Source organism: Juglans regia, chromosome 1 (assembly GCF_001411555.2).
Source record: "Juglans regia cultivar Chandler chromosome 1, Walnut 2.0, whole genome shotgun sequence".
NCBI lineage: Eukaryota > Viridiplantae > Streptophyta > Magnoliopsida > Fagales > Juglandaceae > Juglans > Juglans regia.
In genome coordinates this window covers 20246141-20274119 of record NC_049901.1, presented here as the reverse complement: position 1 = coordinate 20274119, position 27979 = coordinate 20246141, and the positions used below count along the sequence as shown (strand labels likewise).

General features: G+C 37.0%; 2 protein-coding genes across 2 annotated transcripts; one reads left to right on the top strand and one right to left on the bottom strand.

The window, feature by feature from the left end:
- The first annotated feature begins 1806 nt into the window (after positions 1-1806).
- LOC108983047 lies at positions 1807-5769 on the top strand. The gene is made up of 2 exons (XM_018954571.2): positions 1807-2274; positions 4201-5769. Exons 1-2 carry the CDS (start codon positions 2074-2076, stop codon positions 5707-5709), a joined length of 1710 nt encoding a protein of 569 aa, XP_018810116.1. The 5' UTR covers positions 1807-2073; the 3' UTR covers positions 5710-5769.
- Positions 5770-8305: 2536 nt separating this feature from the next.
- Positions 8306-11622, bottom strand: LOC108983042. Its single transcript, XM_018954568.2, has 4 exons — positions 11426-11622; positions 9986-10056; positions 9657-9743; positions 8306-8638 (listed from the first exon to the last, which is right to left on the bottom strand). The coding sequence occupies exons 1-4, from the start codon at positions 11544-11546 to the stop codon at positions 8615-8617; spliced, it is 303 nt and encodes a 100-aa protein (XP_018810113.1). The 5' UTR covers positions 11547-11622; the 3' UTR covers positions 8306-8614.
- Positions 11623-27979: the final 16357 nt, after the last annotated feature.

The window sequence follows — 27979 nt, the reverse complement described above, 5'->3', positions numbered from 1 at the left end:
AACTCATGCGCCTATGAAGGGGGAGAACTATTTCTTAAAGGGAACCACAGATACCTGTCAATGGACGATCTCGACCGCCGATATTGGCCTTCCTAAAACAATCACTCGAAACCGGACCGCGGGGAGGCACTGACTATGGTACGCAGTTGGTGTCTGTGACTCTGGAATGAGGGGCCTGGGATTTTCAGCTCCACAATCGCCGGGTGCAAACAGGGGCTTCTGACTGGTAGGCAAAAATGGGGACGAAGGATTTCGGCATTTGGGGGGAAATCGTGATTTGGGGGGGAAATCTCTGATTTCTGTGGAGGTTTTGGCGCCGAGATGGATAAAGCGAGATTTGGCAGCGAAATTGTGCGTCGGGAGAAGGATTTAACATTTTACGGCGGTCTAATTCGCCGTAGTTATCATTAAAATCGCTGCAAAAGTAGAAATAATATTTGCGTTGAAATTTTACGTCGCAATTAGCATTAAAATCGCCGCAAAAAACTCGAAAAAAAATGTTTCAGTTGGAAGCTGCGTCGACCAAGAAATCGCCGCGAATAACGACTTATTGCGGCGATATTAGTTCCAGCAGTCCAAAAATCGCCGCAATAGGGCCTTTTTCTTGTAGTGATTAGGCTTTACATATACCTTTTTGAGGTGACCACTCGGAACATGATGTTTAAGTAAAATCATCCACTATAAGCATGGTTGATCAAAACGAACTCTCAATTCTCACTCATCTCTCTACAATCACTCACGTCTTAGGAAACTTGGCTTGAAGCTGATCTCTAGTTCTCCCCCTCTCCAATGGTCCTCTAGATCTCAAATGAAGCAGGTCTGGCCTCTTTTTGTTGTCTCTCTTCCCTCTTTAAGTCCCTTGACCTGACTTTATTCGCTTGTCTCCAGCTTTTTCATGTCCGATCAAGCCTTGCTATTGTCAGACCATCTCTTCTTCCCATCCTTTGATCTAGCATATATAGTGGGTTTTCATCTTCAGTGCGTGGGCTTTACACTTGCACTCATTTTACTTTCAGCTACATTTTGTTATGAGCTTGCACATTTTAAACTATATCTAACATTATCCTTTTGAAAGATCTACTTGATATAACCATATATGAAGTCTTTCATAGGCGGAAGTAGCAAGCAAATAGGTAGACCTCAGGTTCATCCCTAGCTAGCTTACAAATGGCAAAAGCAATTTAATGCTAAAAACCTTCTCGATCCGTAGTAGTGGATATGGCATGTGAGATATCGTTGGATACAAGTTCCTTTCTGTCATGAATAGTTTCTCTTTATTTGACATGCTGAGTCCGTTTGTATTGAATGCATGCATGCCTTTGAAAAACGGCAAACCCATATTAATTAAATACCTAGCAGCTTACACATGAGCTACGACTTAATTGGGCTTAAAGATTTTTACAGAGTACTTTTGCTTTCTTTCTAAAAGATATATCAATGGCAAAAAGCAAAAATAATAAAAGAAATATTTCTACAAGCCTCAAATAGACTAGACTACAAGCTAGCTCCATGTAAATCTTTATAAAAAAGTGACATCATCTTCAAAAAATATAAAAAAAAAACTATATTTTTTTATTAGTGTGATCTATTTTTTAACAAATGACTCGGAATTTTTTATTTGAGACTTTTATATAGCTGATATTACTCAAATAATAATAATAAAGCTTTATAAAAACAAAAGGGCACTCTAGTAAAAGAACTGATCAACATATCATGATTCATGGGAAAAGCACAAATAAAAACGCCAATGGTTTCCAGAATCAGCGCCCGAGACACAGTTCCCATGATTCCTCCTCTAACCTTGATAACTCCGCTCTTTAAACACAGTGAGAGAAATAGAGAGAGAGAGAGAGTAGAGTAGAGTAGAGTAGTTGCATGGCCCTTTTTACATGACAAGCAACCAAAAATAATATGGCCATGATATGAACAACCACTTTGAATCTTCAAAGGAGAGAGAGATCGAGATCCATTTCTTTACTTCTTTCGTCCGTTTGTTTTTCTTTTTCCTCCCAAGATAAAAGAAGCCCAGTTCTTTATTTTTAGAGAGAGAGAGAAAAAGAAAGAGAGAGAGAGATGGCGATGGGGGGATCATACAAGGGGAATGGGAGTAGTTGTGGGCATAGAGGGAGGCCGTACGGGTTAATGCTTCTGCTGGCATTCGGTGCGGCATTGCTTGGGGTCATGGTCCTCCACAAGCTCAGAGAGCGCCGCATCTTCAACCTTCTTCTCAAAGAGAAAGACCGTGACCTCATTTCACTTCAGCTGCTATTGCAGGTAAATTCCTCTCTCTCTCTCTCTCTCTCTCTCTCACTCTCTCACATGCAATTTGCTTTTGGCTTGTTCATCTCCTTGCATGCCATATATATATATATATATATACACACACACACATATACACGAAGAACATGCATTCTTTCTAAATCAAACGGAAAAACACTATATGGTAAATCCAAACGTTGTAGCTAGGATATGGTGGTTTTATGCATCTTAAACTGCATGTATATCTTGGGATCGATACAACGATATTTCTGAGTTTCAGACACCGATACATAATCGATCATATAATCTATCTGTACCATTAATTGGCCGTAAACGCCGTCTGCCCGCTTTCAGCTAGCTCATGTTTTACCGGTAACGTTTACGTAACTACCGTAAACGTATAGATGGTTAGATGATGCTGGTAATTTTGTTGCTTTTCTAGAATGTATGATCTTGGGAAGATGGAAATATTATATTTCAACAACATTAATCTCATACAAAGAAAAGTGCAGTAATGATCTCTAATAAAATGCATGTCACCATATTGAACAGTACTACTGAACAGAACTTTGGCATTGTTTAGTAATTTCATTTTTCAAGATTCACAATAAATTACCAAAATTAACATTTTTGTATTCCAAGTTACCAATTTCCTTCAATTTGCACCCTCTTATCCCCTTGACCTGATGATCAATATAATAATGAAACACTATACTCGCTAAAATTATTTGTCTAATAGTACTGACATTGACGTAGCCAAATCTCAATGTCTAGCCAAATTTTGGCTAAGTAGTTCAAAAATGGTCTGTATTAGAGTAGTTAAAACTCAAAGGCTCCACTTTTGAGCCACGGTTAATCTATCAATTTCTCCAAATTTGACTAGCCACTATTTATTTCCAAAACAATATTTTACTTTAAAAACATTTCTAATGGCTATTATTAGATAATTAGGTTGATAAAAAAAAATAGTTGAAAAATAATAATTTTAAGTAAAAATTAAATTATTAATTAATATATAGAGTGTATTTGTAAAATATAAAAAAATTATTATTATTAAAATATTTAATATTTTATAATTATTTTGACTTTTGAATGGATAGTCTAATGTGGATTAACCTCTCTAATGATTTTGACTTTGGCCAAAACTTTAATTTTTAGTCAAATTTTGAACTTGCCAATGCTCTAACACTGTACTCGCTGAAATCTAATAAATAGGAAACAAAAAATAATAATAATAAAAGAGCCAGGAACACACAAAAAAAAAAAAAAAAAAGAAAAAAAAAGAAAAGAGAAATCGCCAGTGGTGTTCTCTACACACCTGTTTGATAATACTTGAAAGAATGACTCAATAATTTATGTGCGTTTATTATTTTGTTTTGGATTTTATTTTATTTTATTTTGTAAATGAAGCGTAGCGAAATCATTTTAATTTATAATGATGACATTTTAGACAATTCACTCACTTCTGTTATATTTCTTAGTTTGGATTGAAAATTCATCTCAACTTATATCATCTTATCATTACAATTTTTTTAAATTTTCACACAAAATATAATAAACAATTCAATTTTTTCAAATATCAAAATAATAATAATATTAAAAATTAATATTCTAGTAATATTTTATTCAACTCATCTCAACTTATCTATGAATCCAAACGGAAAATGTCAATTGTATGGTGGGGTGCAAATTAGAACATGAAATGGTAGTTTAGGATACCAAATTATTGGTTTTAATAATTTGGCGTGCAATTTGAAAATAATTGGGTGAAAGTTAGACGTTTAGGGATGCAAAAAGAAAACTTTGCATCAAATTATATACATAAAGATGAAGCATGCATGCATGCAGAGAAAATCCACAAATTCTTCACCCATTACTGAACAAAAGTGATCTTACCGACCCGACATTTTATATTTTCTATTTGGGTACACACTCACACAGAAGGAGATAAATCACTCCAAGGAAATGAAAAGGAAGAACGAGGAGATGAAAGCCAAGATATACTCCCTTAGAACTCAAAAGATGGAGCTTGACAGAAGGATTCTAGAGAAGCAGTCTACCATTGGCTCACTAAAAGACGAACAGAAAGCCATGGAGTCTGCACTCGAGGAGAAGCAGAATGAAATCAAAATGCTAAGAGTGAAAGAGATTGATCCAGGGAAAGAAAATCCTCATGTGATAGCTCTAATGGAAAGCTTGAAGCAGAAGGAAGCTGAAATTGAGGATTTGAAGCACCGTCTTGAATACCCAGTTAAGGTATGGTCATTAAGTGCCGATGACCCTTCAAACCCGCCTGTGAATTCAACCATGAATGGAAGTCGTGTTGGCGGACAAGCTAACACTGACCTTGTCAGTATCGCAGAAGAAGGTAAGAAACTGCATGAATCCAGATATTACATAGGTGGTGATAATTTAAGTACGGTAAGTGAAGATAGAAGCAAACTTGAATCGAACAATTTCAGAGATCAGTCCGAGACCAAGGAAAGAGTTGAAGATGGAACTGGAAATTTAGTTGGTGATACTGGCCGGAGGGAGATGAAAAGAGAACAGATGCAGAAGCAGGGGAAATTGCTAGAAGAGAATATTAATAATGGAGGCCAAGCTATTGATAAGCCTATTGAAGATGGCCAAGGAAGTAAAAATGAAGATTCTCAAAATGGTGGGAGCGATTTCGAGGGTAGAAGAGATAAGGATATAGAGGTGACAGAAAAACTTCAAAATTCTCAGGAACCTCGTGAGATGATTAATAAGGGTGGGATTAAGTCAGAAGAGCCAGACAACTCTGGAATTATCGCTAGAATGAGAGGAAAACATGGCCATGTGAGTAAAACGAAGGCAAAGAGATGGAGAATGCTTGTGAAAAATAGGCACAATGGGCATCTTGAAAATAATGAAGTAGTGAGCATGAGAAATAGAAGATTCTTTAGGGGTGATCAAGATGGATTGAAGGGCAGAAATGAGGGGGCAGAAAGAGAGGGAGGAGAAATGGGTGTTGATAATCCAATGGAAGAAAGCAACACTTTTAATGTTTCAGGTGCCAAATTGCTGAAGCCTAAGAATCCTGATACAAATCATCAACGCGAGATATTGGAAAATGCCCAAAATTCTTTAAATGTCCAGGTTCTGAAAAATAGAAGTTCTAACGGTGAAACCAGCAACGATACAGATGATGCTAGAACGCAGAAATTGGAGGAAGGAAGACGGGCAGAAGAGCACGAAGCCAGTGGTATTCGACAACAGACAAGCAGCGGTGATATTAGTGAAGTAGACGATAACGCTGAACAAGTAATTAGAGTCGGCAACACAAACACAATGCCAGAAGAGTTGGAGGATGCCAAGGTACAAGAATCCCAAATAGTAGCAGCTGATGGTGATTTCTTTAAGGAATCCAAATCCAATGCAGAAGGAGAAAATCAGTACAAAGAAGAAACGGATGAGTCCGAGTTTTAATATTGAACTGTTAATGCTTTTTATTTATGAGGAGTTTTCTACATGTTTTATGCTTGCTTAGCATGTATGTTTAGCACCTAATGACAAAGGAGACCGCCCTCCAAAGCAGCAGAAATTAAATATTTTCTAGCCCGCTATCTCATCCCCCTCATCCTCCTCCACGCCCGGCGCTTCCCTAATTCCTGTATAGCTTTTTCGTCTAGGAAATTGACATCAAAAGCTCCTTTTTGTTCCAATCCTAGAGAAAAATTCCAGGTTCATCTACCTTCCTTCCATAGAAGCTTCCACCCCGCCCGTTGCCCATGGGTAACACTCCTCCCTCCTGCCCGATGCTCATCTTTCATTGGGTTGCTCTACTCCCAGCCAGAGCGCTTCCCTCCCCGCAAAACAATGTACTGCCTCATGTGGTAGTCAGAAATATGGCATGAAGTTGTGAACGAATAGCAACTTGAGCACCACCATGCATGCATGCTACCTATTTCACTGAAACGCTGCCGAGAGAGGGGTGGGGGCCTGGGGGTTCATTCCGGAATCCGTACAAATACAGGTCCAAGGAAACCCTGCTCTCGTGCAAGATCTGGGATACGTTATACCAAAGGGCCGATGGCAAACCAAGGTTTCATCAATGTTATTGCTTACACATGCCTAACCATTGTCTCTCCACGAGACACCTTCCATTCACATATGTACTAAAATCATGATTTGGGTAGTTACTACTCTTTTACTATCCATTTACTATTTATAGTGTATTTATTTTGTTATCATTTCTTTAGTATTTTTTTTAAACAAAAGCACTTCTAACCGGTCGGGCTATTTTTTTTTGTTTAACTGCCTTCCACTTATATGCTGTCACTTAAGAAATTACACCAAATTTTAAATACATTCGTTTACATGGAAAACAAAGGAAAATACAATCATTCACATAGAAAAATCGATCTAGTTCACACACACTCTCTCTCTCTCGTCTGCAGTGCCTCTCTATCTTGCTATCTCTCTCTCTCTCTCTCTCATGTCTCTCAGCAGTTGCCGCCATCCTCCACACTGTCCAGCGTCGAGTTTGCCTCACTGGGAAGTCTTTATCTTCCTTTCTCTTCGTCCATCCCTCTCTTGCTTTGCGATTTTCATTTCTCATTGGACCCCTCAAACCACCTCCCCCCATTATAGGTTTCTCGTCAATGCTAGTAAGTCACTCCATCCACCTCTCTCTCTCTCTCTCTCTCTCTGCCCTTACTTGTGGCCATGCCTTCACATCACTGTCGCCAAGCCACTCCATTGCGACAATGTAGCAACTTGTCGCATCGCAAGGCCAACCGCCACCTCCTATGCATTCAGTCTTAATCCCCCAATAAGCTTATCTCCTCTCTAGAGAGCTTTGACATGCTCTCGTGACGGTGACAAGAAGGATATGACATTTCCTATTGGGCGATGAAGCATAAATCTTTTCATTTCATGAAACTCAAAAAAATAAAATCTGATAGCAAAGGGCGACGAAACATAAATCTTACCCATGTCGATCTATTGAAGTTTTTGTCTTAAATTTTAGGATTTAAAATGTAAAAGAAGCTGTGGATGGGTAACGGAAAATTTTAGGGAAAAAGATATATGTGGAGGGTGACGGAACTTGGGTGAGATGACATTGTCTAGCTATGGTGACGATTTATTTATTTTATTTTATTTTATTTTTTTCTGGTTTCATTCGGCGACAATCTGGGTTTTGTGAGGCAGCAATTTGGTTCTTTCCAAATGGTGAAATCAAACTAAAAGACCTTAATCAGAGATCGAGGGGATGGGAAGGGAATGGTTTTTGTGCGAGAGGTTGGCGAGGGCTCAGAATTTTGGATCGGTTGATGTGTGGTCACATGGTAATAAGTTGTGAAACTTACGTGGCAATAAACTATTTGAAGGCTTATTTGAGAAAGCTCGGACGGACCGGCTGGAAGATAAACTCTAAGAAAAAAATTAAAAAAACATATAATTTTACTAATATTCACTTCTTTAACCGTTAAGTAAAATAAAAAAAAAAAATCAAATACAAAGTAGTAGTAAAATAGGTAATAGGAGGATAGTAATCCTATCATTTTCTTTTATTATAACTGTTCATTCGAGCAATTTTTTTTTTTCTCTCACTCCGGTCCAGAACTTACCTACTTGCCCATATCCGGGAGTAGGCACCAACCGATTTATTTTTGGTCCTTCCCCTTTGATCTCTCTCTCTCTCTCTCTCTCTCTCTCAAGAATATGCATATTCTTGAAAAGAACCGTGCTTTATCAGCAGAATGTGCTACTAAACTAAACAAGTTGCAGACCGCATTGGCTTTCATGTACATCTTCATTTTTCTTGTCCGACAAAGTGGACAGAAAAGGGGAAAAAAGGAGAACAAAGCTGTCAAAAAATCCCGATTACAACCCGGATATCCAGATTTCCGACTTTCAAAACCCGGATTCGACCGGGTACCAGCCTAGGTTAACCTGGGCGGGTCCCAGCCACATCACACACCTGGGTCCGGGTACCCAGACGAACAGTCTCTATTATTTATCAGTTCACGTTAGACTCAAATTAAATTGAAGTTGGGATCAGAAAGGTGAATTCCATGCAGTCATGCAAAACCATAATGAAGTGACTTCAAAAACCATCAAACAGAATTTGGACTTACGAAGATGGCTTTGCATTATTAGCACACTATAAGGCCAATGCATCAAATCATGAAAAATAACTAGAAAACAGGCAACAAAACATAAAGGGCTGATTGTCTTCCTACAAAAGAAATCAGCCTCCAAATTTTATCACAGGATCATTCTCCACAGATTGATCATAACGAGCCAACAGAACTATTTCCAACCAATAAAAGTCCAAGCCCACGGCTTATTACCAGGAAAATTCCATGACAATTAAACAATCCAAACCTCAGTGTGATGCTTCCACTGGTTTCTGTAAACAAACAAGAATAAGTCGGTAAGAACAAAATCAAAACTTAAAAAAATGTGCATGAGTACTAGGTTAGCCTAAATAAACCCTTCACTAGACTGAACAAGTGGTTTAGCATCAAAATTGAAGTGGTCCTATGTGTTCTAACAGCCTCAAAAATCAATGTAAAAAAATAAAGGGGAAAGCTCAAAAATCACGGTTCCTTCTTTCACTATTTATATGACCACCCTCTTCAACTTTTCTAGACTTCCTAGCACTTTCTCCTTTTCCAGTTAGACGAATTTCTTGTATACTTCCTGTAGACAGGAGAAACAACCTTTTTCAAATCTTAATAAAATTAATATCTTAATTATAAAAAAACTATATGACCTCCCTCTTTATTTTGGTCGATGTGGCATATCCTCTTAAATAAGCATTACACATAGAATTTATTTATTTTTTGATGATTCACTACACAGAAAATGAGAACAAAGCTCTTTATTCTATTAAATGGTGAAGGGCACGGTTCACATATGCCAAGGGATGAATGAGAACATTGGACAAGTGAAACAAAGGAAAAGACACCAAATTTCTTGCCTTCAACTCTTTGTTTTTTTTAAGTTATAAACATTTCATTACAACAGGAGAATCCTCTAGTACATATGTAGTAGACCAGAACAGCTAATAAGAATAAATTCTTTTACTCAAATTTTTTCCTTTGTGTGCTCCAGCTAAACTTTCTCATGAAAATTATTTTTAACATGCATAAATGAATATCATATGAGACGATTATGTGCTAAAAAACCAATGTTACTTTCACCAGATTGGGAAAGGCAAAAGTCAAAGGAACTCACATACTGATTGGACACATTATGAACAGCATGCAATGCGCAATTTTATTACTTTCAGCACAACAGAAAATGTTGCACAGGCCGATTATTCTGATGTCTAAAATAGTAGAGCTCTAAATTTCTCATGACTAGGGCGGATCATACTAAAAAAAGTAAAGATGGTGATCAGGTTGAAGAATACACAGAGTTACCTCTTCCTCCTTGCCTTTGCCTCTTGTAAAGAATTTGTAGCTCCCAAAGATGAGTAGACCCCAGCCCGACAGGGAGACAATTACAAACTGCAAAAGCATAATGTTCAGTCAAGAAAGCTTCCTGTGTAAGTGACCACAAATCCTGTGTCATTGTCGCTCAGGACACAGCCGTAATGAACTTCCACAAATAAAAGGTTTAACACCATGACATGAATTTCATCTCAGTGAAGATAAATAGCACCAAAAAAACCTCCAAACAAAATAGTGTGAGTGATTTGAGGGAAAAAATGGGGATGGATCTGAGTTTTGAATCACAAGATAGGACTCACATGCTCTTCCTTCCACTTAGATGGGCTCATTGGGTCTTGCCAAACATTAACCCTGGGTGGGCCATGGTGATCTGCAAATAATCAAACAAAAAATAAGTAGGGACAACAATATATTGCAGATAATAAGTAGAGATACTACAAAAAGTATACATCAATTCACATTTGGTTCTAACGAAAGGATCAAATAAAGATTGGAAAAGAAGCGCTGATGGCATTCATGTTTCACATATATCACATATGGCATCAAGACCCATGCGTTCTTCTCTCCATTTTTTTAACATTTTGAAAGTAATTTATCAGTGAGAAAAACACAAAAAAGTAATCAAACATTTTTTTGATAATTCAAAACAGCAATCAAAGAAGCCAAATGATGTCCTTAACAGCACCTCCTTTGACTGGAAAACTGCCTCTGCAGTGAGAAAATCATACTTCTTTCATTATTTCACTTACTATTCCAATACACTTGTACATCACAAATTTAGCATTCAAGAAACAAATTAGCATTCAAGAAACTTAACAAAAATTAAACAAATCAAAACAAGTATATGTATGCAATTAAACAGAACGTTGATGATTTTCTTTGATAAATTCCCGCCATCAATCAGGTTCATTTTCTATATTATTTTCTATATTTCTTGAGTTAATTTTCTTAACAAAAATTCCATTTTTTCTATCGTTAAATGTAGGGTTTTGATGACTCCCAAATTTATCCATTCACACATCCAGTGGATACCAAAATTTATCCACCAATCCCAGAACGTCGAACTACATTAAAAAGAAAAAAGTAGAATTTATTTTCTAAAAAGAATCTATTTAAAACATATAATTTCAGTTTTATGGGAACTGAGAAATCACAACGACCTTCACTCGACCTAAAGCAAAAAAAAAAAAAATATAACTGTATGACTTTAACATTTTTTCCTGGAGGTCGGGGTGGGAAGAAGGAAAAAACCCATTGCATTAGCTTTAATATTTCAGAAAAAAAAAAAAAAAATCTTCGCGATCTCTCAGCCAACAGAACAGCCGAAACCTCAAAATCTCGAATCTCAATATGAACTATGCTGAATTATTGAATTCATTAAGGACCTAATCTGCACGAAAAACCCTGAAAAGACGAAAATCTTTCTTTTCCTTTCTTCCCTAAATTCTCTCAGCAACCAACTGGAGAGAGTAGAAAAGTTAAAAAAAAAATCCTTACAAACTTCCATTATCAAGCTCGATTATGCTCATTTTGTCAAATTTCTAAGGACATAAAATACTTATGACAAACTAACAGATTCCTTTCTTTCCCAGATTTTCTCAGCAACCAAAAACCAAATAGGGGAATGAAAAGATTGGAGAATCTGGTTTATATGAAATGAGATCGAGAATCAAGAGAAATGAACACATATAACATCGAGATATACAAATAGGGAAATTATATGTCTGGGTGTGTTAAACCTGCAGCGCCGGCAAGGCCACGCCGATGAACTAGATTGGAGGCTTGAGCCGAAATCTTAGGAGAGGAGAGCCGGGTTAGAGTCGCAGCTTGACGAGCAGCAGCCGCCGCTAAAGTAGCCATGGTTCCGAGGTTCGCAGTGGATCGTTGGAGAGAGGGTACAACGGAACTGAGAGAGGTCAAGGGAGAAGCAGATCCATATATAGGATCAATTACAAACGACGCCGTCTGGTTATGTTATTTTGTCTCTCTCTTTTCCTTTTTTCTTTTTTTTTTCATTTTCAAAAACCGAAAATATTTTTTTCTTACAAAAAAGCAAAAAAAAAAAACGTAACTATTATCACTTTTGCAAATTCAGATGCCGGTCGAATTGAACAGTGCAAACACAGATACAAATAATATTGAACGTTTAAATGCATAGGGAAATAGATCGAGAAATGCTTTCCCCATAAAAAAAAAATTTATGTAAATGAAAATTTTATACTGACGTGACTTGATATGATACATCAAATTATAAAATTATTTTTTTATAAAATAAATATAACGTATTATATGAAATATTATCAGTTTTTAAGTTTAATTTTGTGAAATCTTTGTGATTGTATTACTTCTCATTGCCTTAACATAGGGTTTGGGAAAAGATGATATGCAAAAGACGATCGACAACTGAGGGCATGATTGGACAGGCAAAGAATTTTCAAAATTTTTAAAACTTCTCATAATTTCATTCCCAAATATCACTAAACTACAAAACATTTCACAATTTCAAAATTTTAAATTTTTAATCTAATAGTTACCAAATGATCATCCAAACACAAAAATCAATAAACCTTTTATAAATTTTAAAACAAAACACAAAAATCAATATAACTTTTATAAACTTAAAAACAAAAATTATATTCTAACAAATTTTTAACTTTATAATATTTTTGTTTTAAACTTTTCTCTCTCATTTTTTCAAAATCTAATAAAATATTTTCATTCAAATTATTTCACCGATATTCACAAAATTCTAAAATATCAAGTGTCCAAACATATCCTCAAAATGCAAGAACGATTCAAATTAGGGTTGAAAACCGATCCTATCGGTGCGGTTTTGATTTTGATTTTTGGATCAAAACTGCACCGATAGTTTTTTAAAATGGTGGTGCTGACCGAAACCAACCACCAGGGATAGTGAGAACTGGCTGGAATCTTACGGCCGGTACTAATTGGTTCCACGGTCGGTCCATTGATTGCTAAACTATCCCCAAATTCACATAAGAAATTCAAAACAAATCAATCAAAATTCACAACAAAATCAAAAATTCATAACAAAACCTCAAGAGGAGAGGTAAACGGGAGAAATGAGAGGAGAACGAGAGAGGCGAGGGACGTTTCAGAGAGTTCCGCCTCAGAGAGACGTTTCAAAGAGGAGAGAGTTCGGAAAGGTAATGGACAGGCAGAGGATGAGAGATCTCGAGGAGATGAGGGACATGCCAAGCGTTGGCGGTGTGAAGGAGGAGGGGAGGGGAGGGCTGTGGCGCTGTGCTGAGGGTTGAGAGAGGAGAGAGAAGAAAGAAAGAGGATCGGGATGAAGAAGAGGGGAGGGGAGGGGAGGGGAGGGGAGGGGTATTAAACCCCTTAGATCTAAACGACAATATTTGGTGCATTAAACCAAACGACATCGTTTTACTTATATGTATATATATATATATATATATATATATATTCTAACTGTTTCATGTGAAATAACGTTGTTTTACTTAATATATATACATATATTATATCATCCGGTTTGGCAGTATGAACCTAGTTAAGACCAGGATTGACCCGATCGATATTGGTTTCTTATATTTCCTACCGCCGGCGGACCGGTTCTCCATCGGTTTTGGCCGGTTCTTGACTCTAGTGGTTTATTCCCGTCGGTGATGGTCGGTCTCATCAGTTCTTGTACACCCCTAATACAAACGCAATGCAATATTGTTGTAGGATGTGGGAATCACGTGTGACAGTGTTGAAGCTACAAGCATTATCAATATAACTTTTCAATTGTTGCTCGTTGATGGGGAGTCATGAAAAATTTTTAGAGTTGGTGGGTGGGATAGAGCATGGCTTTCACACTTTGAAAATAGTTGTTACACGCAAAATGCACTTGATATTCATGATACTTGTCAAATGATCATTATTTCTGATGTGGCATTTTAATGGTTAAAAAAAACTCCATATAAGTCACTAATTTGATGATTTTCCAAACTACATAGAATAAAAAATTCAGTTGAAAATGACATCGACTATATCTCTTATAGTAAAGTAAGTCACAAGGAGTCACACCTTTTATATTGCCGCTATATCATAAAATGGAAGCATGAAACGATTTGAGGGTAATTTTGCACTTGAGTCCATCTAGGGGGACTCTGCGCACATCCTAGATAATATTGTCATTTGTCATTTGTGGGAATAACATTAATGCCCTGCCCATGATTCAATCTAGTCGAGATTTTTTGAAATCGCACATCTGAAATCTTGCTCAGAATTTCCCTCCCTCCTCTCTTCAGTCTCTGGCCGGCATTAGGGCTGTACAAAAAACTGGCAAACCGACCAAGACCGACTCAGACCGGCCGCTAGAGCTCGAAATCGGCAGGAAACCGATCGGCTGTCGATGGTAAATTATCAAAACTGGCATCGGCCGATTCGGTCCCGGTTTGAACCAGCCAAAAACTGAAAAACCGGCCGACGTCATATACCTTTTTTTAAAAAATATATTCATTCATTAAATGACGCCGTTTCACTTATTTACGCTGTTTCACTTAAATAGGTGAAACGGCGTCATTTGCATCTTACGTTTTAAAAAAATAAAAATAAAGGGAACGGCGGCGCCGTTTCCTACTAGAGCATATTATCCCCTAGCCCAGTTTCTTTCCCCCTCCCTCTTCTCATTCGATTTCGACACTCAGCACTTCAGTAGTCAACGCCATCCACTCCACTCCACTCCACTCCAGTGACCAGACCAGCGACTCCAGTCTCCAGCCACTCACGGCTCACCGACGCCCAGTGGTCCACCATCCAGCAGCGGCGCAGCCTCCACCGCTCCACGTTCCTTCGGCAAACGGTGCAGCTCGAGAGCCTCCATTCTATTTTTTAGGTATGATTTTGTGAGATTTATGAGGATGAAAATTCTGAAAATTTGATTTAAATTTAGTGATGAGTGTCGATTGATGAGTCTGATTAGTTATTAGTGATTTTCTTGAAATTTATTTTTTGATAAGAGCCTAAGAGGACCAATCAGTGGATTAGGGATTCTGTTTTCTGGTTTGGTATTCCAATCTAGGGTTAGGGATTGTGTTTTTTGGTTTGAGATGGTGAAATAGTGAATTGATGATTGAAGATTGATGAAGATTGATAGTATTCCAATCTAGGGTTAGGGACTGTGCAGTGTTCACGGATTGAATGAACAATGAACAATCGGTTTTATAGATTTTTTTTTTTTTTTTTATAGATTTTGTAAAATGAACAATCGGTTTTATTGATAGTTTTGTTGATTGACAGTTTTGTTGAAAGTAAAATAATTTGTGATGTTTATTAAAAGTAAAATTTATGATATGTTATAAATAATTTATGATTTTTATTGACAATAAATATTCATAATTTATTGAAAGTAAAATAATTTGTAAGATTTATGAGCGATCTAAAATGTAGATTAGAATCTTAGATTTATGATGTTTGCCACGTTGTAAACTAGCAGCTGTGTAATTGACAATTGATCTTGATTCGAACTCCCAGATACCAAAACCTCCGGCTTCAAGTGCCCCTAATAGTAGTAATTGTCCACTTCTTAAGAAACGGAAGGGGAATGATCCGTCAATTGTTTGGGACCATTTTACAAAAGTTGAGGGTTGTTCTGTAGATGGTCCTAAGGCCACGTGTAATTATTGTGGCAAGATATAGCTTGCCACTCGAAGAGGAACGGAACTTCAACCATGCAAAACCATATACCTTCATGTCACAAAAATCCTCATAAACGTGGGCCTTTAGATAAATATCAAACAACATTGACAGGTGAGGTATCCTCGAAGGGGTTTGGAGAGAGTAATAATTCTTTAAGAAATCTTGTAACCCATAAATATAGTGAGGAGGCTGTGAGGATGACGCTTGTGGGGATGGTAATCCTCGATGAATTACCATTTAGAATTGTTGAAGGGCAAGGATTTAAAAAGATAGTTTGGTTGCTTGAACCTAGATTTAAAGTGATATGTCGAGTGACGGTTGCAAGAGATTGTATGAAACTATTTCCATATGAAAAAGCCAAACTTAAAAAGTTATTTAAAGATGAGTGAATGAGGATTTCATTAACTACCGATACGTGGACATCGGTACGAAATCTTAATTATATGTGCCTAACTGCCCATTTCATTGATAGTGATTGGAAATTGTAAAAGAAAATCATTAATTTTTATTTAATCCCTAATCATCGAGGGGATACCATTGGAAAATATGTTAAATCGTGTCTCCTTTATTGGGGCATTGATAAGATATTTACTGTTATTGTTGATAATGCTAGCTCAAATGATACTGCAATTGCATATTTGAGACATTTTTTGATGGAGAATATGTTGGAGGGGAAGTATATGCACATGAGATGTTGTGCTCATATTCTGAATCTTGTCGTGAATGGGGGTCTTAAGGAGTGTGATGATGCCATTACAATGGTTAGAAATGCGGTTAGATATGTGCGTTCCTCCCCTACAAGATTAGACAAGTTTAAGAGATGTGCAGAAAATGAAAAAATTGATTGTAAAAAGATATTGTGCCCTGATGTGCAAACCTGATGGAATTCAACTTACATGATATTGGAGGCTGCTGAGAAATTTGAAAAAAATTTTAGGAGAATGGAGAGTGAGGACTACAATTTTCTTTCTTACTTTAAAGATGGAAACATTGGGCCTCCTAGAGCTGACGAGTGGGAGACAATGCGGGTTTTTGTGAAATTTTTGAAGATGTTTTATGATGCCACTTGTTGATTTTCTGGTTCTTTAATGTCATGCAAACACAAGTTTTTTGAAGATTTGTAGGCTCCAAAAAGAGTTGGTTAGACTGTGTGAGAGTGAGAATACTTGTTTGATGAGCATGGCCATAAGCATGAGAATGAAATTTGACAAGTATTGGGATTCATTGGATATGATGAATTTGTTGTTGTTGATTACAGTTCTCCTTGATCCACGTAGTAAGTTGGGACTTCTTTCTTTTCACTTGAAAAAATTTATGATCACAATTGGGCTGAAGATTTGTTGTCGAGGGTGAGACAATTATTATTATTAGACATGTATGCGGAATATAATGCTACGTTCGGTTCTTCCTCGCTTAGTAGAGAACATGTTTCCCCTCCTTCATCTGCATTTCCAAATGATGCTGAAGACAATCATGAGTCACAACTTTTTTATGAGTGGTTGCTAGCATCGACTCTGGATCTACAGCTACCAAAACAGAGATTGACCGATATTTATCATATGGTTGTGAGTCATTCAGCCAATCTTTTTATTTGTTGAATTGGTGGAAGGTGAATGAGCCTAACTATCCTATAGTTGCGAGGATTGCACGAGACGTGTTAGCCATGCCTGTTTCCATGGTTGCATCAGAGTCAACATTTAGTACGGGAGGTCGTGTACTTGATCCTTTTCGGAGTTCCTTGGCTCCGAGAACTGTTGAGGCACTTATTTGTACTCAGAATTGGTTGCGACATTCATCAACGCCAATTGATATTCAAGACTCCATGGATAATGTTGAGAGTTTTGTAGTAGAATCTAGTAATGTGTTTTTCTCATTGAATTTCCATATTCATTTATTTTTATAATTTAATTTTTTTTCATTATCCTAATTTATTAATATTTATTTGTTGTTTTCTTATAGAGTTAGGAGCATCACACATCACAACTATTGATGATTGAAGAGTCGAAAACTGCAGCTGAAGAATGAAGATTTTTTGAGTTTTATTCAAAAACAATTGTTATTTGTTACTTACATGCTTAAGATAATTTAGTTTTGTTTGTAATGTGTATTAAACATCTAGTGGAGTTTTATTTATTTATCTAGTAATTAGTAATTTAGTATATAAGATAATAAGACTATAAAATATAAGTAGTATATATGTAGTAGTTATTAGTTACTAATAATATATACATGGCATGATTAAAATTAAAAAGAAATTGAATAAATAAATTAATTTTAAAAATTATGCAAAAAAAAAGTCTAAATGTAGATGATCTTGAATAACAAATTGAGCCCAAAAAGAGGTTGAATTGGGTCTTAAAATGACCCAAACAGAGTGGTTCAAACCGGTCCAAAACTTGTGGCCCAAACCGGCCCAAAACCGATGAACCGACCGTGAACCAGCCGGTAACCGAACTGGATAGTTTTCCCCTCATGATCGGCCGGTTTGGCCTCTCCAAATAAACCGACCTATCGGTTTCGGTTTGGGCCCAAAACCGAACCGATAGGTCGGTTTTTCAGCCCTAGCCAGCATCGACTTGATCTTCTCCTTCACTCTGTCAGCCGCTGACCACGCGAGGATTCAAAAGATTTTTATTTTTTAAAGCAAATGTTTGAAAAAAAAAATCAGCTCTAGTTTCACATGAGATCTTCTTGCTCGCAACTTTGCAATTGGATATCAAATCTGAAACAACATAAAATTGATTAAACTTGCCTGGATAGAAACCATTACAGAACAAAACGCAATGATTTCATTTGTCTCAAAGATTTGTACATAGAGAGAAAGCAAAACAAAACTATCAGCCATTTCCTTTGTAATTCAATCTTGTTATACTTCGTGTTGCTTGTACAAAACTTTTAATAAGATGAACTATTGTGATAGCCCACACTTGTACGTTTATTTTATTTTACAGAGAGAAAGCAAAACAAAACAAAAATTTATACACAAAGATGTGGATGAAAGACCTTTGTAAGTATCAGAAGGAGGGGAAGAATGAGGTTAGTGTAAGAATATTCCATTTATATAGCATTTACAGGGGACAAGAACAGAGGTCTACAACTATAAAAGAAATAAAGATGGAAAGTATACAACTATGAACAAAACCTATGGAAATGCTATTTACAATAGTGCAAGACTAATGTATTGCCAAAAATAAAAGAGAGATCATAGCAGCTGTTTATGAGAAGAGATGTGGGGAGAAGATTATGGAGAATCGAGAATTATGGAGATATGGCTTATATGTCTCTTCATTCCCTCTCAAGGTCAAGGAGGGATTGATTCTACGTAGAGCTTGCTACGATTTGGCATGAAGTTGGGACTACACAAGTACTTTGTGAAAATGTCGAAAACCTGGTCCTCACCCGAGACGTGCAAGTTTTATCACAACATGAACAACTTGTTCACAGACAAAATGATCATCAATCTCTATGTGCTTTGTCCGATGGTGGAAGATGGGATTCTTGGTAATGTTAAGAGTTCTCTTGTTATCACAATGCAGAGTTGGAGGGAGTTGGGATAGAATGTCTAAGACTTTGGAACTAATTTATATACCACATGAGTTCAATTTTGGTGGAGGTGAGGGCTTTATATTTGGCTTCACTAGTGGATCTAGACTTTTTTGTTTGCTTCTTTGCCCCCCAAGACAACAGATTAGGACCAATGAAAATTGTGAGATTAGTAATTGATCTATGATCATCATGAGAGCCTGCCTAATCCGCATCGCAAAATCCTGAAATAGTTGAGATGAGACTTTTAACATAGTGAAGACTGAGATTGAAAGTTCCCTTTAAGTATCGAAAAATCTCGAAGGAGCTTGCATGTACTGGCATACATAATGTATAGTGTAGGTGATGTCTGGCCTAGTGAGTGTGAGGTACTGGAGAGAGCCAACCATTTGATGATATATAGTAAGATCTGTGAGAGAAAAACCATCATGTGCAGATAGTTGCACACCAGACGCAAGAGGAATTGAGACTGGTTTAGCCCAATCAAGACTGAATTTCTACAATAAGGAAAGGAGATAACGTGTTTGACTAAGAGTAATATTGGAGGTATCCTGTGTGACCTGAAGTCCAAGAAAATAGTGCAAGTCTCCAAGATCCTTCATGTGAAACACTTGAGACAAATGAGATAAAAAAAAAAAAAGCATTGATAGAAGAAATGGAAGAACTAGTTATAACAATGTCATCCACATGAATTAAGAGAATAATAATATTCAAAGCTTGACGACAAAGAAATAATGAAGTATCATACAGAGACCGTTGAAAGCCCATTTGTTGGATATATGAGCTAAATTTCATGTACCATGCTCGGGGAGCTTGCTTGAGACCGTAGAGCGCCTTGTATAGGCGACAAACATAATCGGGATATATAGAATCCTCAAAGCCAGGTAGTTGAGTGAGATAAATTTTCTCTTGTAAGTCACCATGCAAAAAGGCATTGCTCGCATCAAGTTGCTTTAAAGGCCAAGCTTGAAAAAGTGTCATGTTTAAAATCAAGTGAATGGTTGCAAGTTTTACAACGAGGCTGACTGTGTCGTTATAATCAGGGCCTGGTAGTTGAGTGAAGCCTTGTGCAATAGGACAGGCTTTATAGTACTGTTCGATAGATCCATTGGCCTTTGTCTTGATTTTAAAAACTCACTTAATGCTAATCAAGTTCATGTCTTCGGTTTTTGGTACTAAAGTCCATGTGTGGTTGGTATGGGGAGCATCAAATTCAGACTACATGGCCTACTTCCAAAGAGGTTTCGTAAGGGCCTGTGTGTATGTGCTTGAATCCTTTGGTTGAGTGGCTAGATTTGCCATAAAATAAGTTAGAATAGGATGTCGTGTAGCTAAAAATACTTGTGGTCTTCGTGTACCATCATGTGTCCTTGTAACTATGGGATGGGTACGAAGTGGCACTGCATTCATATGAAGCTGAGAGGAAGCAGGGGCCGAGTCTGAAGGAAGGTCTAGAGGAATGGCAGATGGCACATCTTTTGGACTTGGATTGACATGAGGAGTGGAAGGCTGAATATAGATGAACTAGGAGGAAAGCTCATGGGTTTATTGGGTGCATTGTAAAGTATGGATGGTAAATACCAAAGTTTAAAATGCTGGACATTAGCATCAGACAAAGCTTGTTGTGTTGAGAAAGGAAATGTGGTCTCATAAAACAGAATATGTCGAGAGATGTACACACGGCCCGTGATCAGATTTAGGCAACAATACCCTTTGTGATTTGGTGTAGCCAAGAAAAATACATCTAGAGGTCTTGAAACTAGTCTAGTTTAGAGCGGCCAAAAGGATTTAAGTATGGGTAACATGCGTAACCAAAAACTGTCAAAGGGGTATAACATGGTGGAGAATTAAAAACAAGCTCATATGGAGACTTATCATGATGAATTGGAGTGGGTAACCTATTGAGAAGAAAAATTGTTGTAGTAAAAGTAGCAATCCAAAACTTGGACGGAACAGAAGCATGAGCCATTAAAGTGAGACCAGTCTTAACAATATGACGATGTCGGCGTTCAGCTAAGTCATTTTGTTCCAGAGTACTGAGACAAGATACCTATTGAGGTATTTACAAACTCACCACCCCGTCACTTTGAATAATTTTCATTTGAGTTTGAAATTGAGTTTCTAGCATTTTAAAAAATGTGAGAAGGATATGAATGACATCTAATTTATGAGCCATGGAAAAATACCATATGTAGCAAGAAAATTCGTCTATAACAACCAAATAAAATCGAAAACCATCATAAGAAGGTATTGGAGCTAGTCCCCAAACATCCATATGAAGGGTATGTAGAAAAGTTTGAGTATTAGTAGTACGAGAGGCAAAAGACAATTTCTTAGATTTTTCAAGACTGCAACTTTCACAAAAAACCAAAATGCTTATTTAAAGTAGACAAAGAACAGAGTGAAATCTTAATAATTCTTGAATTTGGATGGACTAGTCATGCGTGTCAAATGGTGATGGAAACCTTGGTAGCTTGGAATGCAACTGGAGGTAAAGAGAATGGAGTGGCACGTAAAGGGTACAAACCAGCATCAACGAGGCCTTTAAACATCACCCGATTCGTTTTCAGGTCCTTTATAAAAAAACCCAATGTATAGATCACAAAGCAACAATTGTGGTCAAAAGTAAATTGAGAGACTGAGAGAAGTCTCCTTTTAAAAGCAGGAACGATAAGAGCATTTTTAATAGTGAGAGAGGTATGTGGAACTTCAAAGTTACTAGCAGCCAAAATGGGAAAACCACAACCATTTCTAACCATCACAGTATCGGTACCTAAATATGGTAGTATACCTTTAGCATTAGTAGAGGTAAGAGTCATGTGATGATTAGCTCCAGTATCCAGATACCAGACGTCATTCGAAGTATCACCAGTTTGAACAACAAGAAAAGCTTGATAGGTTTTGGCGTCTTTAATAGTAGCACAACAGTTGTCGGCTTTGTGGTTAGGTCCACCACAACAGAAGCACGTTATACGACCAGTACGTACGGGAGGCTTGCCACCACCACGGGAGGAGTTTTGTTGAGAACGTCCACAGCTCATGCGACCTTGGGACCTGCCACCCCCATAGTTTGATTTATATTTGTTCTGATAATTATGAGAACGTCCACGAGAAGATGAGTTTCCAACATTACGATTTGCATAAAGAGTAGTTCTATTGGTGTAGAAAGCCATGATTGAAGAGGAATCTCTTATTGCTGAAATCCGAATACCAAAGTCTCTTAACTTGCTAATGACAACTTCAAGGGAGGGAAAGTTATCTCTTGCATTGAAAGCAACCACTATGGGATCAAATTCAGAGCCTAATCCTCTAAGTAAACATATGTTAAAATCATCATCGTCCATTGTTTTGCCGGCACCAAGGAGAGTAAGAGCCAAAGATTTGGCTTTATAAAGGTAATCTTCCATTAAAGTAGTACCTTTGGTGAGGGATTGGAGCTCACCTTTAGTCTGTTGAACACGATCCCGAGTATGTCGACCATACAATGTCTCCAACATGTCCCAAGCTTCATGGAAGGTCTCACTATTGATCACCTAAGAAAAAGGAGCAGTGGACACTGAGATGTTGATCCAGTAAGGATCAGTTGATAGTTAGACTACCATCAGTAGTAGTAATAATTGCAGACGGGTAAGGGAATTCATTTGTGATATAGCCAAGGAGCCCATGACCACGTAAAATGAGAACAACCTGGACTTTCCATAGGAGCTAATTTGTGGAGGCTAGTTTAATGGAAATGTCTGTGAAATTTGTTTTGGAAGAAAACAGATCAAAGGAGGCTAGCTCGTCCATAGGAAGAATCTAAGAGGGAAAGGAGGAAGACATTTTGACAAAGATCCACTCATGGCTCTTGATACCATGTAAGAAGGAGAAAAATAGCTGGCAATATGCGTGGCTCATATTCCATTTATATAGCATTTACAGAGAACAAAAATAGAGGTCTACAACTATACAAGAAATAAAGATGGAAAGTATACAGTTGTGAACAAAACCTATGAAAAAGCTATTTACAGTAGTGCAAGACTAACGTATTATCAAAAATAAAAAAGAGATCACAATAGCTGTATATAAGGAGAGATGTGGGGAAAAGATCATGGCGAACCAAGAATCATGAAGATATGGTTGATATGTCTCTTCAGTTAGAACTTAGGGCTCATGAGGTTAAAGCTCTGGAAGATGAGGATGGGGCTTAGACGATGCGTTTCATTTGGCTAAGGTTTCTCGACTTTCCATCCACTTGAATGGAACTGTGCGTTTCAATGGAATATTGTCTTTTCCGAGTACCCACTTAAATGAAATTGTGCATTTTATAATAGCCACGTAGGGTGTGCATCGGGAGTCCCCATTTGAAGACTGCAATAAGAATTTCTCTTTTACACTTACGGTGTTGGATTGTAACACCCAGAACCACCCACGAAGAAACAGCATACTCATTGAAAATATGTCGTTTTAAGTGAGGGGATTTCTTTTCCCTTTTTCCTTCCCCACCCTGATGGTTACTTGCTCCCCTAGATTTTTCCTCCCCCATATTCCCACCTTCCCACGCCTTTTTCAATCTGTTTTCTAACCCCCCACCCCCCACAACATATCACTCTCACTTGTTAGTCTCTGTCGAGTCTTCTCCCCTATGATTTTGGGTTTGCCGAGTTTCACTCGGTTTTCCCTGTTCTCCATCGCCAATTGCAGCGCCACCATCCACGTTGATCCACCCCATGCTCCTCCACACCAACCAACACCAACCCCTCTCTAGACGCCACCTTAAGTGACCAAACTGCCAAGAAGCCGCATGGGAACCACCACTTGAAGCCGCAGTTAACCATGCATGAGTTACACCATGCCAAACGCAAACTGAGTGGTTGAGTATGTCAGATTCGGTTGAGTTCCTCATCAGGTAACCCACTGGGTGCCACCCTCCAACCACCATGGAAGCCCCAGTTCGTCCATGCAGCAACCTCGCAAGCCTCCATGTTTGTTTTTCCTTTATTCCTACACTAAGCGCCAAGCACGCTGGAAACCATTCAACCAGGGTACATGCAACCCAGCACCGTTAACCATTTATTAGAAACAACCCAACGTTGTCGAGTTCTCTCTAGCACGACGGAAGCCGCCAGGCCCACTACTTCAAACCTCCAACCCACGCCACCATAGCCAACCTAGAACCACATGTAGGAATAGCCACGCTAGCCTCCATCATCCCCTATTTCCCCTACACCAAAACAGAGCAATCTAAACTCCTCCCAAAGCTCTTATTTTTCAGCCACAGTTCCTCGTCGGCAATAGACACTTGGCACCGTCGAAATTCCACTACCGTCAATACCCACTTGGCAGTTAGCTGCCGGTTACACCACAACCACGTCGGAGACTACTTGGCACGGGGTCCTCCACCGAAGAACCCCTCCAGCTCTACCCGAGATTCAGTAGCTCCTACCTCTCGGAAATCCCTCTCCCAATGTGAGCCTCTCTCATTTTCTCTCATATTTTATTTCTCTTTCTCTGTCTCTCCTACTTCTTTCTCTCTCTCACAACACCTTAACTTCCTGTCACAGTCCTCTCTCTATACGTAAGTTCGGGTCTAGATTAATATTAGAGGATCACAAATTGGCCATACACACACTGAAGGTAGGAGTCATATGGGTATGTTTCAGGGGTCAAAGAATTCGTGCATGGACAATATTAGAAGGCCAAATTATGGGGTTAATATAATCTTAGGTTTTAATTGTGTAATTGTTTGGAGAAATTATGTGGGAATCAAGGTATTTTGGGGAGAGTTGATATTTTTGGGTCTCGAAGATTTTAGACATTAAGGAAAATATTATTTTTTTTTTATCTCAGATTTTAATTACAAAATATGTGTTCAATTGAAAATTTATCCAGGTTACGTGACTATCTTATAGGTGAAGACTGATATTCCCTTGGCATTGTTGTAAGAAAATTAAGAGAAACTAAAAAGTTCAAGTAAGCGAGATTCCTATGTTAGACTTTCCATAAAAAGAAAGTGAACTGAGATTGGTTTATGAAAATGTGTATGATATGTTTTGAAAAGAAAATGTGAAAACAAACTTAGCTATTTGTTCTTCATTACTCATGAAATCTGTATGAAAGAGAAAAGTATTTTCTAACATGACTAATGTAGACATGAGCAATATTTTGACATGATATTTTTGAAATGTGCAAAAGAATGAATATGAAATATGAAAATTTTGTACATATTATATGAAGATGTTTTGAATCTGTTTTGAACATGTGAAAATGATATGAATATGTTCAGCACTCTGTTTGATATTATATGCATCTGAAAAACCTTTGGCAAGATTTTCTGATTTTGATCTGATTCTGATTCTGGTTTTAATATGATGATTCTGATTCTATTATATGGTTAGTACCAACATCTCTGATATAAGTGCACCTACTTTGAAAATAAAGTGATTTTTCTGCGTGTTCTTTCATGTGTGCACACTTGGGGTTTCGAGAATGAATAAAGAAAAGTTTCACATTTTGATACTGCCTGATTTGACCACCAGGAATAGCACAACCCTACCACGAGAGTTAAATATGATATATGATATGATATGATATGATGGTAGGATACAATATGAAATTAATGATATGACAAGATGAAGATGTTCAGTTATGTTATGCCAAAGAGGTTTTTGAATATGAATAGTTGATTTTAGATTATGAACAGTTTGAAATGTTGCTCTGATTTTTTGATAACAAGTTTTTGAGATCTGCATATTGGAACTGAAATGTTTTGTTTTTTCATTCTGAACTCAATGAAAAGGTTCATGTTTACATACTAGTATATGTTCTCTGCTTACTGAGTTGTTGATAACTCACCCCTTATCTCTATTATATTTTTAGATATTTTGGATGTTTCAGCTAAGGATCAAGAATAGAAAGCATGGGTAAGTCTATGTGAGCATAGTGGATTAAGTACAAAACGATGTCATAGTTATTGGATAATTTTATTCAATATATTTGTTGTGTTATGATGACATGGTATGTTGAGAGGTTGACGTTTATATTAAGAGTTTGTGGTGTTCCTAGTTAATTATTTAGAGTAATTGTGTTAAAATAGTGAGATCTACGTGTAGTTGAGGTATTGGAGATTTTATCTATACTGTGAGATATGATTTTAGGTAACGGTTAACTCTCATACCCCATATGAGACCGGGGCGTTATAGTTGGTATCAGAGTCAAGTTTGAGGTTATGCAGATTATAACATATGAGATTTTGGATATTTGTGATTATAGGAAGTAACTTAATATTGGAGGTGTAGAAATTTGAGGACTAGAGATGATTATGTGGTTATTTATGATTTGAGATTCCGCAGACTTTATGGATTGCATTTTTGGAAATTCGAGGTTTAGAGATTCTGAATACCTTAAAAATGATTTTGATAAGGTCTAAGGTTCTATAATTTTGTAGGCTCCATGATATAATTTTGATGATATTTAAGGTTTCCACATTTGCAAACTCATGGAAGGTGGCTTACGAATTCTGAGTTAAATTTTAAAAAATGATTTTTATAACATTTGATATTTTAGATTCGATAGGCTTATTCTTTAAACTTTAGAAAATTATTTTTATAAGATTTAAGGTTTAGATTTTGGAAGGTATAAGCTTAATCGAAAGCCAGGTTTGGCATTTTGCCGACTTTTAAAAAAAATTGAGGAGGTTGGGATGTAATGTTTGAGAATTTTGTGAATTTTTAGAGATGATATTTAACGTTTAGATTTCGGGTTGACTTCATGGAATGGGTTTTGGTTAGGAACTTGAGGTATAGACTTGTGACATCGATGTTTTAGAGGCTACAAACATGTCGTTGGAATCTATAAACTTAAATTTGGTGATTTAAAATGTGTGGACTGATTAAATATGATGTTTAGGTGTACATGAGTGAGATGTAATGCGTTTAGGACTACAAGTTGTGAGAGTGAATTCGAATACGTTTTGAAGGTATCAAATTCGTGGTTTTTAGAACTTAGGCTGAAGCATTAGGGCATATTTTAGTGAGATTCAAGGTTTTGATTATATGTATTTTTGTTTAAGCTACGGGTAGGACCGGGTTAATATATATATATATATATATATATATTCAACTCTTTTCTCTGTGAATGCTTTAGGGTAGGTTTGGGGCATAAAACAAAACACAAAATTCTTATCTCATCTCATCTCATCTCATCATTACACATTTTTCAAATTTCCATACAAAATATAATAAACAATTCAACTTTTTCAAATCCCAATACACATTTTTCAAATCCCAAAACAATAATAATATTAAAACTTAATATTTTAAACTTCAAAACAAAACACAAAATTCTCATCTCACCCCTCAAACCTACCTATCATCGCTACTCTTGGGTTTAGCCTAACTAATTTTAAGTTGATCCTCCCTAAATATTCAGACCTCCTTATGCTCATACCTGTTACACTTTTCGAGCAGATCCTTTCATGAATATCTTGCAAAATGGTCCATATTGCATGTCTTCCATTTATTATTAAGATACGGTCAATTTCTTTCAAAAGTTTCTAAGTTGTCTTTCTTGAAGTTTCTTTTAAATTTGACGTGAAGGAAAACTAACATTTTTCTAAACCTTCTTTGAGTTGGACTTTGAAAAAAAAAACCTTTTGGGAATTTGACATGAAGAAAAAATAACCATTTTTGATAATTCTTTTAGTTGGGCTTTTAAAAACAATTGCCTATATACATTACTTATTTATATTTAGTAAGCTAACAACCAACTTCTTTGTCCAACTTAACGAAATCTTTTTGGCAACTTAGTGTTCTGACAATAATATTTTGGGGGCTATTTTTGACAAAAGGTTTGAACTTTAATTATGAATTTCCAATAGAAGGACAATCTTGAACCTAGCTCCATCGTGTGATCCTCTTATTCTAGGTGCGAGTCAATTTCCTCCATAGTCACTTAGTGGAGCACAACATTTGTGCCTAAATGTGATTTCAATCATTAGATTAGTTCTCTTTCACCGATAGAAAGTATGTGAGAAGGTCCCAACTTCACTAGTTTATCTTTGATTTTCGACCATTTTGTTACGACTATCCAACCCTATCCACCTCATG

Excerpts from the sequence above, each read along its gene's own strand:
- LOC108983047 (XM_018954571.2), top strand. The coding sequence starts at position 2,074 with ATGGCGATGGGGGGATCATACAAGGGGAATGGGAGTAGTTGTGGGCAT. Across the intron at positions 2,275-4,200 it reads CACTTCAGCTGCTATTGCAG|AAGGAGATAAATCACTCCAA; the intron begins GTAAATTCCTCT and ends ACACTCACACAG.
- LOC108983042 (XM_018954568.2), bottom strand. The coding sequence starts at position 11,546 with ATGGCTACTTTAGCGGCGGCTGCTGCTCGTCAAGCTGCGACTCTAACC. Across the intron at positions 9,744-9,985 it reads CTAAGTGGAAGGAAGAGCAT|TTTGTAATTGTCTCCCTGTC; the intron begins GTGAGTCCTATC and ends ATGCTTTTGCAG. Across the intron at positions 8,639-9,656 it reads GCAAAGGCAAGGAGGAAGAG|AAACCAGTGGAAGCATCACA; the intron begins GTAACTCTGTGT and ends GTTTGTTTACAG.